Below are 16,698 nucleotides of genomic sequence, written 5' to 3'. Positions count from 1 at the left end.
CGTACTTTTAAAGTAATTATAGATTAAGTGATTACATGTTCAAACCAAAACTAATAAAAAGAATTACAAGGTTCTCATACGGTCTACACTAAAACTATCAAAGCTACTAGACTTCGTCCGACACAAAGAAGACTTCTAACGCCACGTGATGACTCATCCCAGGCTATCCCATACGCGTCATATCACACTGCTCAATAATCGCTCACCACCCCGAATGGATCACCACAGTTTTTAAAACATTTAAACGGGGTCAGTACTAATCACACAATTCACTATATATATCAACAATGAGATAAACAGACAACTGAACTGTCACACACACACACACACACCACCAACCAACTCCCATCATCTCAATACTGACTGTCCACTAGACCAGCCCTGCCAGTGGGGGACCGCAGCCGTTCCCACCTAAGCCCCGCTCATCATACCGAGCGATAACCCTGTCCCATTAATGTGCACATCCCCTTCCGTGGCGGGTTCCACGAAAGGTGAAACTAGGGCGTGAAGTCACTCCCGCAAGTGACCCCACTCAGCCGAGAACGCATCTCGAGAACCGTCAACAACAATCACAACCACAAACACAGTACAATCATCATATCAAACAACTAACTACAGCACATCACCAATATCCCATTATGGGACTAATACTGAGTAGGAAATCCTACTTGGAAAGCACAACAGTCAGACGGTATCAACAAATTTGTATCAAAAGTCTCTTCTACGAACCCTCCTCCTATCATATAACACATAGAGGCTACACATCACAAACTACACACAAAACCCCCAATCTCTAAGTTAGGGTTTAACCAAACTTAACAAAACATTATAAAAATTATATTAAAAGCTTACCCTCGACGCAGGAACTCAACGATACGAATAACGACAAGAACCGACCTTCCTCAACTCCGGAATTGCTAAGGATGCGATTAGGAAGATGAACTGGTTGCTTTCTCTCTTAAACAGGGTTTTAGGTTTTGTAAAAGTGATTTAAAACAATGACGACTATGTTTAAATACCTTAATCGCATAATTAACAAAACCCGAGAAAACTCCCCGAAAACCGGACACTCGATCGAGTACCCAAGGTACTCGATCGAGTACTTTTACTCGATCGAGTACCCCAGCTACTCGATCAAGTACCCAACAGGTCAGAAACTATTTTATCTCGCAACTTACCCTTACTCGACAGAGTAAGGGCTACTCGATAGAGTACCCAAAGACTCATAAATACGGAGTATTACAAGGGTTTAGTAATATCCACCTCAACACTTAATCTCGTGAATTGGCCACGCTCCGCATTGGCAGTATTTTTATCGATTCTAATAACTTTCCCTATTTTTGATCCTACCTTTTTGAGAAATGTCTCATTAAAATATTCCACTGGCAAATTAGTGATGCGTACCCAGGCAGTTAGGAACTTGATACTGTCCTCTGATGGAACGAAATTGGGGATCCATTTTCGGATGATGAGGTAATGATCGTCAATCATCCACGTTCCTTGGGTTAGAACGTATTCATAATCTTGCCGAGATGAGAAACGAGTAACGTAATAAGAGCCCGTAAGATCCGTCAAAGTTAGTTTGCCTTTGACGAACCATTTTGCTTGTAATTTCCGCATTAGGGAAAGATACCCGATTTTCTTATCAAACATTTTGATGATGAGGGCATGCCGCCAGGGCTGACGAAGAATGGCCTTCTCCTGTTTTGTAAGGCAGATTTTAGGACACAATTTGTCCTCTTCTTCTTCTTCATTTTCAACATCGTCTTCTGAATCGAATTCGATATCTTCCAGTAATGGGTTAACTGAGGAAATAGGATTCGTAACAAAGCCCTGCACCATGTCTGTATAAGACTTAGACTGGGTTTGGGGATGTTGGGCTCGGGATTGATACTCGTTATTGGTAGGATGCAGATCCGTGGGACTGGTTTGAGAGGTAGGGTTGGCGAGGAAATCTGATAAATGCATCGTTTTCCTCTTTGCATTCTTAGGGAGGGAAGGAAAATGGTCGGTTTCCTGCCCGGGGGGAGAAACAATGGCGGAGAGATTATTCGTTTGGGGACTGGACTCCGGCGGAAGACCACCATTGGAGTTCGACATTTCAAAAAACAGAGGATTTTCTCTCACTAGAGGATTTTTTTAGCATAATGTAATACCCGTATTTTATAATTATATATATTATATTATATTTCTACGAGTTATGTATGAGACGGAATAATAAAACAATATTATTATTACGCATACATATGTATACACTTCCACCTACCATTATATATACTCTCCCTCACCTTAACCACCATCTTATTTATTCAATATCTCAGAAAATCCACAAAAATCTTATAGAGAGAAATGTAATACCCCGTATTTTGATAATAATTCATGAGAATACTTTATGTAATTTAAATAATTAATTAATGATATTTTTAATAATAATTGCAAATAAGACGTTTATGAGTACCATAGAGTCCCTGCAGTGTCTTGGGAGAGCTGCTTCCAGGACAAATCTAAAGGAGGTATGGGAATAGCTGATTGCTTTTTCTGGAATGTGGCAAGTATTGCCAAATACTCCTGGTGGATTGCTAATAAGAAGGACAGCCTCTGGGTGCGTTGGGTACATCATATTTACATTAAACAGGATGACTGGTGGAATTATTCTCCTACTGTTAACTCCAGTTGGGTGTGGCGCCAAATATGCAAGGTCAAGGATAAACTGAAGCTGGTTATGAATATCCATACCTGGGTTCAGAAGCCTTTCACTACTCAGCAGACTTATGATTGCTTGATGTCTGCTAGAGTTCAGGTGCCTTGGAATCCTTTTGTTTGGAATCGCTTATGCCTACCTAAAGTTAACTTCATTTCTTGGCTTTTTGCAAAGAATAGGCTACTTACTAAGCAGCGGCTTCTTAGATTTGGGGTGATTTTAGATGGCGTGTGCTGCATTTGTGCTACAGGCCCAGAATCTCAGGATCATTTATTTTTTTATTGTCAGTTTAGCAGGCAGTGCTTGCAATTGGTGAGTCAGTGGCTGGGACTGAATTGGACCAGGTTTTCCCTGGATGATATGTTGCACTGGAAGTTCAGGAGCTTGTTGAAGAAACAGGTTGTCATGGCCTGTATTGCGAGTCTGATTTACAGCATATGGGTGTGTAGGAATTCTGCAAAACATGATGGATGCATTCCTAGACCAAATAGAGTATTGCAGCAGATTCAAAGTATGGTTAAGTTCAGACTGCAAGTGCTTCAATCTGAAGCAAATCTACTTAAAAGTCGTCCCTGGCTAGCAGCTAGGAACCTCTTATTGAGTGCTAATGTGAGAGCTATGTAGTGAGGAAAGTTTGTATTGAAGAGCTATGTAACTTTATGATATGATGAATCTTGTAACTTGATTGATTGTTGAGCTTAATGAGAATTTTCACATTCTACCAAAAAATGCAAATAAGACGTTAATGAAATAATAAAATAAATAAGCAAGTCGGGAATTGGGCTTAGCTAGTAATAAGGCCTTGGGCCGTGTGAAATAGATATGGGCTGATTATATTAGGCCTAGTATAGTAGTATGAGTGGTAGTCGGGATTCGAAACAGGATTTAATAATAAAATAATAATAATATGGTAAATTGGTAACTACATATTTTTCCTAATTGATTCCCATATAAGCTTAACCTACCTATATAAATAGAAGACAACCTACAACAATAGAATTTATTCTTCATAAGAATATGAAAATAATTGATTGAAGAGAGAAGGGAGACCTAAAGACGGAAAAAGGAGGAATTTAGCAAAATCAATTTATCGCCTCAAGGTAATACTTTAAAATCGTCTCATGTATATACTTTGCAATGTTCTAACTCGTAAATTAGACCAACATAGGACTTGTTTTGACCGTGACCTTGACCGTGGGACACACCAGGGGGTGACCGGACCTACGTTGGACCTCCGTTGACCGTCAGAAATGGGGTGTTTGACCAGCGTTTTGTGGTGGTGTTTGTTAGGGTAAATAATACATAGGAATCGATTTTGACCCTTGTTGCGTATGACCAATCCTAACTGAGACTAGGGTTGAGACCAGGGGTGTGAGTCGACCACTTGGTGGTGGTTTTTGGGTGGTTGTTGCTGGCGTTTGGTACGGTGGGTGGCCGGAAACACGAGCTAGGCAGAGTATGCTTAAACACGATGGAATCGTTTGGATACTCGTTGTCTTGACCTGGGTATGGTGGGATAGAACCGGGTGTTTGAGTCGACCATTTTGGGGTTGTTTTGGCGGTTGCAGGTGGTGGTGGCAGTCGGAAAACGCGAAAACAAGGGACTTGGGATATAGTGGCTGTTAGTGTCGGTTTTGGTGGTTGTGGGTTGCCGTGATGGGTCGTGGCCAGTGGTGGCCACTGGTGGTCTTGGGGTGGTGTAAGGTGATGAGTGGGTGTGTTGAGGTGTTTGTGTCCGGTTGTTGAGGGGCTGTTTAGGGCGTGATTTTATGGCCTGGTTAGGACGGTTCATAAGGTGGTTAACGGGGTGGGTCATGTCGCGGGCTTGAGATGGCAGGCGGTGGTGGAGCCATTGGTGGTCGGTGGTGGAGCGGAAAAAAAAGGTTGAATGAAGGGTGTTATACACGGTTGAAAACCGTGTATGAAGTATGTATGTGGGTGATGATCTCACGTGTTTTTGGGGTTTGAATGATTGGGTTGACTTTTTTGTTTAAGACGGGTTTTGCTTGGGTGACTCGGGATTGTATTTAAATCGGGTTTTAATATCGTGGACCTTTAATAATAATAATATATTAATTAATTTGATTAATGAATATAATTTATAAATTATTAAATAATAATAGAAGGTAATAAATTATAATTGATGGAATATAATTAAAGTAGTTGATATATAATTAATTTATTTAATTAATTAGTAATTATAAACATTATTACTATTAGGTGACAGTATTGTGAGGAGCTATTTTATTGGATTGCGTAATTGGACTGCTTGCTCTCGAGGTAGGATAACTACTCAACTGGTTGTTATTATTGTATTTCACATGGGTATTGTGGTTGGAAGTATACTTGTTATATCGTTGTGGTTGATTATTGTGGATTATATCCGGTTGATTATTATTATTTATCGTTGCATTCGTATAAGGATGGCATTTGCATCAGTTATCAGATTTATTCTGGCAGACATTATTTATAGTAATGTATAGTGGTTATCAGATTTATTCTGGCAGACGATTATAATCGTGCATTCTCGAGGCAGGCCCCATGCTGGTTCTGCAGACCGTTTAGTGGATATTTATCAACTGTGTGTTGAGGCAGACATTACTTTATAATAATGTAGTGTGTTTTCTCACCTTTGGGTTTAGGCTGCCCTAACCAGGGATTGGCGGGATGAATAGTGTTGCGAGTGATGAACTCGGCTGAATGGTTCTATTAAGTCATATCATGCATATTCATATTGTTATTGTCATCTACTGTTGTTAGTTATTCCTACTCAACCTCGCGGTTGACAGTGTATTCGTGAACACCTGTGATGAACCATAATGGGGAACAGATTTGATTGGAGATTCAATGGAGCCAAGCCTGAGACTGGTGGTGACTTGAATTGACGGAGCTCGATCGATTTTTGCAGCAGAGTCGAATTCGCTAGAGTGAAAGTGGAGCACGATTTGGCTTTGCTCCTCTTTTTCTCCTTTTGACCTGGTCTTATTTTGCTTTATCATTCGCTGATCTGGCCTCTTTTAATACCTACCAAGTAAAGTAACGGAAGCAAATACCAAATCCCGGAAAACAACATAGATTGACACAAATCACCATAAATCCAATCCTATTCTATTTTATTCTAAAATAAGTAATAACGCTAACTCGAGTTATTAAATCGATTAAATAAGAGATAAAACGTGGGCTAAAAATACGTAAAATTAAGCGTTATAAATATTCTTGTATATATTTGAAGAGGTATCACCATCAAATCATCAATAGCCCATTTGATCTTAGATGGTCGTTTCTATTATATTACATAGTTCTTAGAATATTCCGCAACTTTAAACAAATCTGATTGAAAGAGTTAATGTCATAATCGCTCAACACTTATTCCATTCCATTCCATTTCGTAGACAATTGTCAAAATCAAACCATTTAGATAACCACTAATTCCTCTTGTTCAGTGACAAGTATTCACGCTTTTACGCACTGAGGATGATTTTTGTAAACGAAAATGAGCTAATAATTAGATTATTTCATTCAATTTGAATATTATAAAGACAATCATCATATTCACCATTACATGCCTCCAATTTGTAGGGTTTACCTCTTTATAACATAGTAAAATCACTTTGAAAAATGATCGGTGCATGATTAGAAATCTATTGAAGTGCAGGAAAGTAGAACAAAAACAGACAATAAAAAAGAAGAAAAGAACATGCAAGGGGAAAATAAGGACTTGTACTTTGCTTTTTTTTTTCCATTTAAGGACCCGAACATCTAAATTTTACAATTAAAAGGCTTACCAACTCATTCGTTAAATAGCTTTCCCTGCTAACTTGCTTTCTTAACTGTTTATTTTTATATTGTCCTTCTCTTTGTAACACAATAAATAAGTGATTATCCTTCTCTACACTACTCCTTAAATGTACTTAGAGTTAGTGATTGGCCAGATCACTATAATCAGTTCAACTTTCGAAACAAGGGAAAATGGTTGTGCTCATACTACATTTGAATATTGTAGGTTGAATATCATCGTTCATGTCAGATTAAGTTGGTCTTGTAATTAGTTACAACCGTAACTGAAAAAGTATCATCATTCTTTACAATTGAAGTAGTCAAACAAGAAGTAAATCAGGTATATATATATGTACATGTTGCTCACCGAACATGATCTTTAACTTACTCGAATTGGTTATTGATATGACACAACCCAAACCCGCTTTGACCCGACTGAGTTGTTATGATTAGCTATCAATGATGCGACCCATTTGTTATAGGCGGTTGGAAAAGGCCTACTTTCTGGTAGTGCCATTGTGAACCCTCCCGATTATACAATAAAATAAAGGGTTATTTCATAACAATAATTCATCTTATTGGTGGTCTCCAATAATCACTCCATCCTATCAATAATCCCAATTAAATCCAACTTAAACATCATACCTTTTAATAACGAACCATCTGATATTTTGTAATGTTTATGTGTATCAAATAAACCAAGTTCTTGATTCATCACTTGAAAATATTACACATAAACAGATAAACTTCACATATACAAGCTAGGTTGTCCAAAAACTATCAAATATTTCAACGTAGACATCAAAAAATGTGAGTTGATTCGTTATAAAAGGTATGGTGCTTAGGTTGGATTTAATTGTGATTCTTAATAATATGGAATGTTTATTGCAAATCACCAATAGGATGAATTATTTTTATGAAATAACCCTAAAATAAACACAAATATTACAGCGGAAAATGCGAGTTTTTAAAAACAAATGTTTTGGAGGAGGTGCATAAATGAGGTGTCTACATCACCATATAAATGTCGTCTTATAACATAACTCGTAGAATCAATATAATTTTATAAAATATATTTTCTCATTTACTGTTGACTAGTTTTCAACCGAGGTAAATAAAATACGGGTATTACAGTATCATCTTAACTTGGTTCTGCTTCCTCTATATATTATTTTTTAATATCGAGTCATTTTCTTACGGTGCTAAAGGATGATTCATGTCAGCCGACCCCAAATCATTTTGGGATTAACCAAATCTTCTTCATGGTAAACCTGCTTGATTTAGATTGGTAAAATCGTACACTATTTTATGAAAGCATATGCTATGGTCAAATACGTAGTCAATCCGATTTCTAATAGGGGAGTTGACAATTGAATCTAAATCGTCCCGTTTTTTTCGTATCCGTAGTAGTGCGAAAAGAAGTCTCGGCTTCAAGTTGTTCAAGACTATAATAATAGTGCCGTTGAGTTTCTCGTCCATTTACCATAGAATTAGTCATTTCTATTTCTTGATGGGAGCAGTGAAAGGATATAAGTATATAACTTAGTAGTACTGTGGTAGTGTGTCGTGACAGATCATATGTCTTAGTTCTCGGCTACTTAGCTCTACGCCTTATTACCACCAAACCAAGAAAATCTCAATTGAGATAGATTCTATTAAAGAAAAACGCCCACAGAGACTCCTTTCTTCACGTTAGATTATTGAATTCTTGTTGGTGAGCCGTGTGATTAGGAACTCTACTGCACGGTTCAGAGGGCACTGAATTCGAATGAGAGGTTCACCACCACATCATTGCACGCAAGTGTAGCTCGCTCGATTCACAGATTGGTCCGACTCGTAATTCACTATCCAATGTTGGAAAATCATCTGAAGCAGGAAAAGAGTAAGACCAACTTTCTGTTTCAGTGAACATTTGCACTTTTATTTGTGTCGGCGTTATACAACTCGGAAACCACACTAAAAGAATTGGATTTTTTAATACTAGAATTTGACAGGATAACAATATTTTCGTAGCCAATGACGATCGAAACCCGTAGGTAGAACCGTAGACCATTCAAGTAGTAATCTGGGCCAAAAACTCTTTTCCATGGCTCATATGAACTAATGATGATGTAAGCTATAAAGTTAGTTAGAAGATAGTTACATCACTTGTGTATTAGTAGCATCAACAGAATTGTAATAACTAACTTCATGAAATATAATCATAACAACTTCTCTCTCTTACTTCTCTTTATAACAAACTCTCCTAAATCATACATCAAACTCTAAGCTTCTACATGATCAACAATGGAGAATGTACATCTTCACATGGTATCAGACGAACCAGGGGCTTGATTTTGGTTTAATCTGTTTGATTCTGGTTATCTCTGCTGAATTTGTTCACCAGTTTGTGAGATTTGTTCTTCTCGATCTTTTACTTTTCTTCGCTTCCGTAAAATTCTTCAATTCTTGATCATTTTATCTTCGTTTTATCAGTAATTCTTGCTTGTTCTTATCTGCATTCTATTCTCATTGATATATTAGCTTAGTTTCTGTGTAATCATGTCATCTGATACTAGTGCCTCTGTTGTTATCCATGTGCTGTTCTTAATGATTCATTATACATCTCTAACACTGATCATCCAACATTGAAATTGTCTGAGATTAAATTCAATGAAAATAATAGTTTTCTTCAGTGGAAACGAGAGGTTTATAATGCTTTAATTGCAAAAAAAACAAAGAAGGATTTGTTGACGGTACATGTAGAGTATAAGACAATAGGTTTATGAAGAATGAATTGCTTAATTAATTTCTGAACACATATACAATATTTATGGGGAGCTTTGTACACCTAATTTAGGAGAGGAGATTATACAATTATGCTATTGCTATAATTACAAAGATAATTGCTAGGTTAGAGGGATTATGATTTACAGAATAATAGTTTACTATTTTAGAGGAGTGATTGCTATATTATTTGATATACTGTTAATACGCCCCCTCAAGTTGGACGTTCTTGTGATAAGGCCAAGCTTGTCTCGTAACGATTGATGTTGATGTTTGTGCAGTGGCTTGGTAAGGATGTCTGCTATTTGATCTTTGCTGGCAACGTGGGAGAGACGAATGTTGCCTTCCTGGAGTTGCTGTTTGACGAAGTGGAAAGAGATAGCCATGTGCTTCATTCTGGAGTGGAAGACGGGGTTTTTGGCGTAGAGAGTAGCGGATAGATTGTCACAAAAGATGGCCGGTGGTTTGGTGACTTGGATGCGCAGCTCAGAGAGAAGGTTACGAAGCCACAGTGTGTCGGTTGTGACCGAGGCTACAGCGCGGAACTCAGCTTCAGTGGTGGACAGAGCAACTCCAATTTGTTTCTTGGAGGACCAAGAAATCGGGTTTCGACCAAGGTAAACTATGTAACCTGTGGTGGAAAGATAATTGTCTTTATCACCGCCATAGTCAGCATCACAAAACGTGTGAAGACATAGAGGGTTATTTTTATGCAGCTGAATACCGTGGTGTTTGGTTCCCTGAAGGTAACGAAGGAGCCGTTTCAGGGCTGTCCAATGAGTGACTGTAGGATGGTGGAGAAATTGAGCAAGACGATTTACAGTAAAGGCAATGTCGGGTCTAGTGAGAGACAAATATTGTAAGCTCCCAACTATAGCGCGATAAGTGGTTTGATCATGAATAGGTTTGGCATCTTCGCGTAGGAGTGGAGGTGAAGCAGCCATGGGAGTGGTGTTTGGTTTGGCATCTGCCATGTGATGTTTCGTGAGGAGGTCAAGTATATACTTGGATTGGCTTAAGTGAAGACCGAGGTCATTTGGGGTTACTTCAATGCCAAGGAAATAGGATAATGGTCCTAGGTCTTTAAGGGAGAACCGAGTAGAGAGATTAGTGATAAAGGTTTGTAGTTTAGATAAATCTGGTCCGGTAATAATTATATCGTCAACATAGATAAGCATGTAGATATAGGTTGTATTGGTTTGTAAAATAAATAAGGATGGGTCTGAGATGGATTGAATAAAACCGATGGTGATTAAATATGACTTCAGCTCAGTATACCAAGCTCGAGGAGCTTGTTTCAGCCCATAAATGGCTTTCTGTAATTTACAAATAAATTCAGGTTTGGATTGGTCAATGAATCCGGGTGGTTGTGTCATAAATACATCATCCGTCAGGGTGCCTTGTAAAAATGCATTATTAACATCAAGTTGACGGAGAGGCCAATTTTTAGCAACAGGAATAGATAGAATTAAACGAACGGTGGTAGGTTTGATAACAGGACTGAAGGTTTCGTTATAGTCAATGCCGGGTCGTTGATGAAAGCCTTTTGCAACGAGACGTGCCTTATGTTGTTTAAGGGTTCTATCGGGATTAAACTTGTTTCGATATACCCATTTACAACCAACAATATTTTGGGCAGATGAGCGCGGAACTAATGTCCATGTATTGTTGCGGATTAGTGCATCGTACTCTTCCTGCATCGCTTGTCGCCAATGAGGGAGGACGAGTGCCTGTTTGACGGTGTTAGGAAGGGTCGTGGGTAGTGCCGCTTTGAGGGCGAGCTGTGCATATTTTAGGTTTGGAACGCGAATGTTGTTGGCAAGGCGGGTGGTGACAGTTTTGGGTGGTGGAGGTGGTTTAGTCTTAGGGCGAGATGTGCTTGGAATGGAGGGAGTTGTGGTGGGTGTGGGATTGATGATTGGGGCGGCTGTTGTGGATGGGGTAGTGGTGTTAGGCGGGATTGTTTCTGTCGAGGTGGAGTCAACAGAGGGCGTGGAGGTTGAGGGAGGTCGACGAGAGTAGACTATGTTAATGGGGTGCTTTGAGCGAGGGATTTGGGGTTGCTCGGGCAGAGGGACCGTAGGTGATGGGGTAGGGGAAGGAGGAAGAATGTGGAGGGAGAAGGTAGTCCATTCTTCAGTGGTTGGAGATGGAAGGGTTGCAGTCGATATGGTGGCGAAAGGGTAGATGTCGTCATAAAATTTGACATGGCGAGAGGTGTAGATACGGTGAGTCTTTGGGTCGAGGCAATGAAAGGCACTTTGTGTGGTGGAATAGCCTACAAAGACACATGGAATGGAACGATCTTCCAATTTGTGTTTGGTGTAGGGCCGTAGCCACGGATAGCATAGACAACCAAAGTTGTGTAGGTTGTGATAGTCTGGTTGCTTATTATGAAGCATAAAGTAAGGTGACTTTCCTTGTAGAGACCGAGTGGGAAGTCGATTTATAAGATAGGTGGCGGTGCTAAAGGCAAATGGCCAATACTTTGTGGGTAGCTTGGCGTGTTTGAGGAGGGCTAAGCCCGTTTCTACTATGTGACGATGTCGTCTTTCGGCATATCCGTTATGTTCCGGAGTATGCGGAGGAGATGTGGAGTGCGAGATTCCATTGTTAAGAAGAGTTGAATTTAATTTAACGTACTCACCGCCATTGTCGGAAAAAAAATGTTTACTTGGTTTGTTAAAATATTTTTCTACAATAGCTTTAAATTGAATAAATACTTGGTTTGTATCGGGTTTTCGTTTAAGTGGCTACATCCAAATATATTTACTGAAGTGGTCGACGAATATAATATATGTAATACTTAAAGTGATCGAAGGACGATACTGGGCTCGTCCAAAGATCAGAGAACATAAGTTGTAGTGGTTTGGTGGTTCGAAACGATGAATGCGAAAAGGGTAGTTTCTTGCTTTTAACAATATTGCAAGATTCACAGTGATCAAAATTATCAATAGAAAAATGCAAATTTTTATTAATGGTCTTAATTACATCATATGAAGGGTGCCCTAGTCTATGATGTAAAGACAATGGAGCGGGTCCTTTGGTAGCATTGTAAGTTCTCGGTTTTGGAGGACACCACTCATAGATCCCGTCTCTAACGCGGCCCTGGAGGAGCGTCGTTCCCGTTGCCATCGCCTTAACAAAGAAACAATTATGTGAGAAAATGACATATGCTTTATTGTCTCGACATAGTTGAGATATAGAAATAATATTGCGCGATATTTTAGGAACATGAAGGACGTTATTTAAATTGAGTCCGTCTAAAGCGAGAGTACATGTGTTGGCGATTGGTAGGCCGGAACCGTCTCCGATCAGAAGCTCATCTAGGCCGGAGTAAGGGGAGTGAAAAACGAGTGTGTCCAAGTCATGGGTCACGTGGTGACTTGCACCACTGTCAGGCAAGTAATTGGGGTTGGGAGCCGAGTGGCTATTGTGGACAGCCGCGGTGTTGGCTTGAGGGTAGGGTTGATGGTGACGGTTTGGTGGTGGGGCAGGGAAGGTAATGTTTGGAAAGAGTTTGCGGAAATATGGGCAGTTGGCGATTACATGACCGGTTTCGCGGCACCATTGGCACCGACCTTTGAAAGGACGAGCGTTGGATTGATTGTTTTGTGGAGCAGTAGGTTGAGGTTGGTTGTTGTAGGTGGCAGAGGATCGATTATTGTATCGATGGTTGCTGTGGTTTTTGAAAGCAGGATTGGCAGATGGTGGATAATGGTTAGTGGGTGGGTTGTGTTGAATAAGTAGTTCCTGTTGCAAGAGTTTTTCATGGAGCGCCTCAAACGGTATTAGTGTGTCACGGGCTCGGATTGTGTCGATAACAGGTTTATAGAGTTCATAATCGAGGCCATTAAGGACTCTCGAAATGACGTCTTCGGGATCAAGTATTTTGCCCATAAGAGCAAGTTGATCCACGCACGCTTTTATCGAGTGAATATACTCGGTTATGGTTTGATCCGTGGTTTTGGATATCGAATCAAATTTGGTTTTAATTTGTTGAATGTGGATACGCGACGGGTTGGCATAAGTCTGGGCAAGAATGTCCCAGGCTTCCTTCGCAGTTTTAGCCCTAACGATCAAGGTTTGTAGGGCGGAGGTTATGGTGCCCATAAGAGCACCGAGTATGAGTCCGTCTTGTTTTAACCAAGACAGATGAGCAGGGTTTGGAGTCTCCTGTTTGGCGGCATCCAGTACGGTTGCAGGGGGTGCGGATTCGGAGCCATCGAGAAAGCCTAAAAGGCTTAAACCAAACAGTATATTGGTGAGTTGAAATCGCCACGTGGTGTAGTTAAGGGAGTTAAGTTTCACGACATGGCTAAGGTTGGGGGCCGTGAGGGGTTTTGCAGCGTCGTGGGGGTTGTTGATGATGGTGTCGTTTTGGGTGTTAGTCATGGTAGAGATAGGGTGGGACAGTTGGTGTTTTTGTCGTTTGAAAGAATTGCGTTTGGGACGGAGTGGGTTGGATCTTTGAAGACTCGTTGATACCATATAAGACAATAGGTTTATGCATATAAGAACATGCTTCTGGACTTACATTTCCTGCAAGTGATGTCCTGCATTGGTGCATCAGTAACAGTGGCCTGAAAACGCAGAGGAGGGTTAAGAATGCTATGATATTGAGTGCTATGTATCATGTGTGGCAGCAGAGGAATAAATGTCGTATAGAGCAGCTGGTCATCAGGCCTGGTTGTATTGCATTGCTGATATGTGATGACATGAAGAGGAGGGTAAAAGAAAGGGATAAGAGGAAGCTGAACACTCATGAGTTAGTTTGGTTAGAGAGCTTGAAATTTCTCTAGTTTATGGAAAGGTTTTGGCCTTTATTTTGTAATTGAGACATTCCTATGATATATATAATACTCACATTTTACCAAAAAAAAAAGACAATAGGTTTATGAAGAATGAATTGCTTAATTAATTTCTGAACACATATACAATATTTATAGGGAGCTTTGTACACCTAATTTAGGAGAGGAGATTATACAATTATGCTATTGCTATAATTACAAAGATAATTGCTAGGTTAGAGGGATTATGATTTACAGAATAATAGTTTGCTATTTTTGAGGAGTGATTGCTATATTATTTGATATACTGTTAATATAGAGTACCTGCTAAGACAACTAATACGTATCAGCAATGGAGGAGATGTGACCTTTTGATTATGCGTTGGATTACAAACTTTTAGAACCTGAAATTGGTGAAACCCCGAAATATGTTGCTAATGCTAAAGAAATGTGGCTTGAATTGTTAGATAGGTATGGAGAGGTCAATAGTCTTGAGATTTACTAGTTAGTACTTTAAATTACAAAAAGAATTATAAATCAAATTTATATACCTTTTATAGTTTTAATTTTTAAATAAGTTTCTATCATTGTGTTAATAGAATTAGTATAACCATTTAATATGATTAAAATATTAATATTAAATATGGCATACTTTTTACTTCTTTTTTTTTCCATTTTATACGGAGTATATTGTAAAAAAAGCTTAGGAAATCCGTACAAATCCGTGTCCCGGGCCGTCGACGCGTCTTCTAATAGACATAATAAAGATATACTCCCTCCTATTCTCTATTTTCTTCCCTATTTCCTAAAACGGATTATTCAGATTTTCTTCCCCTTTCCTTTTTTGGAAACATTTAATCTTATTTTATTCATTCCTCTCTCCTATTACCAAACCCCACCCAACTCACAATTCCTTATTTAATTCATAATTATTCATTTCTCTCTCCTATCACCAAACTCCACCCAACTCACAATTCCTTATTTTATTCATTCCTCTCTCCTATCACCAAACCCCACCCAATTCACAATTCATATTTTATTCTCTTCCTTAAATATTGTGCCCCATCCAAAGGGGAAGAAAAAGATGAATAAGAGGGAGTATAAAAGGGTAATCCAACTCAATGAGGACACACCAGTGGAGCAGGTTGAGAATCCTCATCCTGCTTATCGAGTGAATTGAACCCTAAAAAACAAGAGGTAACTGTAACCGTAGCAATCAATGGTTGCAAAGATGCAGGTTTGGGGCCATCCCTGGTTGCTTGGCGATCCGATCGCCATGAAACCGCATGTTAACGAGGAGACCAAACTTATCAGCTCTCTCAACAATTACCGCTATCAAACTGATTATAATAGTAATAATAATAACAATAGCATGTTATCATCAGGATCGGGATTGGGATTGGTGAGAGTGTGGAATCAGATACGGGCAGAGCGAAAAAGCAAGTATGTAGAAAGAACGGAAGAAGATTATTCGGTAAGAGGAGAGTCTAACCAAGTATTTAGATGGGGTCTGACCTCAGCAATTGTTATGGCTCATGCTGTCAGGATATTATACTATGATCCTGGCTACTACTTGCTCACCTATGTTTCAGGGTGTGTCTGCTTTCGAGACCTCATATTCTACTTGTCTCTAGATACCCTATCGGTTTGGGAATCTTCCGATTGGGCAGGTATTGTCCATTTAACTCCTGATTATCAACTCATACGCTTAGAGCCCTGTATCAACGAATTTTTCCGCCACAAATTATCCCCAGACCAGCTTGACTCTCTTGTTCGCAGGGTTTACGAATTTAAATTCTGGTATGTACATATATAACTACATATGCTCTTTGTTTGTTAGTTCCGCTATGTTAACATTGTTGTTCGTAAATTTCAATGTTCGCTCTTTCTTGTATGTGATTAAATTGCATAATTGATGAATCATCAATCATGCCTGCCTGCTATCGTGATATTCTTACAAATACCGCTTGTTGATATCTGCTGTCAGGTACCGGACAACTAGGACGGTGCTCTTTACATTTGCACTAACTTGGTTTCCCTTCCTCAAGTGTTCCCGTGTTGGAGCATGCATCCTGTTATCTGGGATTATCGGACACGGTTGTGAACTTGTGTTTACAATGATAACCCATTCAGGCAAGAAAAAACCTCGAATCACTTACTGAAAGCAGGCACATTAGCTGTCTGCTCCCAGGTTGGGTTCATTAAGGATAACCTATCTGAGAAGTGCTTGATAGGGCTCGCTATTTGGATAGACTAAGAATCGATATTCGTCCATATTTGAAATCAATTGTAATACCCCTATTTTCCTTTCTAGTTGCCATGATTTTGCTTCATTAAAGGGAAGCTAACCATGTGTACAGCTGCCTCAAGTATAGGTCGGAATGCCTACTCAATATTCGAAGTTTTGGATTAGGCTATTTAATCAAGAAAGGAAAAGTCGGTTTTATTTTTCCTAGGGGACCCCCACATGGTAGCTATCCAATTAAAGATTTTAATTCCAGTGCGGACCGCTATGATGTATGATCATAGTAGCTGCGGTGAAGTAAGCGCGGGTATCAAGTACTATCAACGTCCAAGAACACCTATACTGATCATGGGATAAACCATGCCTAGATACCCGAAGACCGGTTTTCCAGAAAAAGTAGAAACGATACATGACTGATG

General features: G+C 39.4%; 1 protein-coding gene and 1 long non-coding RNA gene across 2 annotated transcripts; both read left to right on the top strand.

The window, feature by feature from the left end:
* Positions 1–2,515: 2,515 nt before the first annotated feature.
* On the top strand, positions 2,516–3,325 carry LOC141639892 (uncharacterized). The gene has a single exon (XM_074448878.1). The coding sequence runs from the start codon at positions 2,516–2,518 to the stop codon at positions 3,323–3,325; it is 810 nt and encodes a 269-aa protein (XP_074304979.1).
* A 12,021-nt stretch (positions 3,326–15,346) lies between these two features.
* On the top strand, positions 15,347–16,365 carry LOC141629337 (uncharacterized). The gene is made up of 2 exons (XR_012537271.1): positions 15,347–15,834; positions 16,022–16,365. It is a non-coding gene; the product is annotated as an uncharacterized LOC141629337 (long non-coding RNA).
* Positions 16,366–16,698: the final 333 nt, after the last annotated feature.

The sequence above is a fragment of the Silene latifolia genome, chromosome 2 (genome assembly GCF_048544455.1).
Source record: "Silene latifolia isolate original U9 population chromosome 2, ASM4854445v1, whole genome shotgun sequence".
Lineage (NCBI taxonomy): Eukaryota > Viridiplantae > Streptophyta > Magnoliopsida > Caryophyllales > Caryophyllaceae > Silene > Silene latifolia.
The sequence above is the reverse complement of the archived record's forward strand: the minus strand, read 5'-3'. Positions and strand labels throughout refer to the sequence as shown.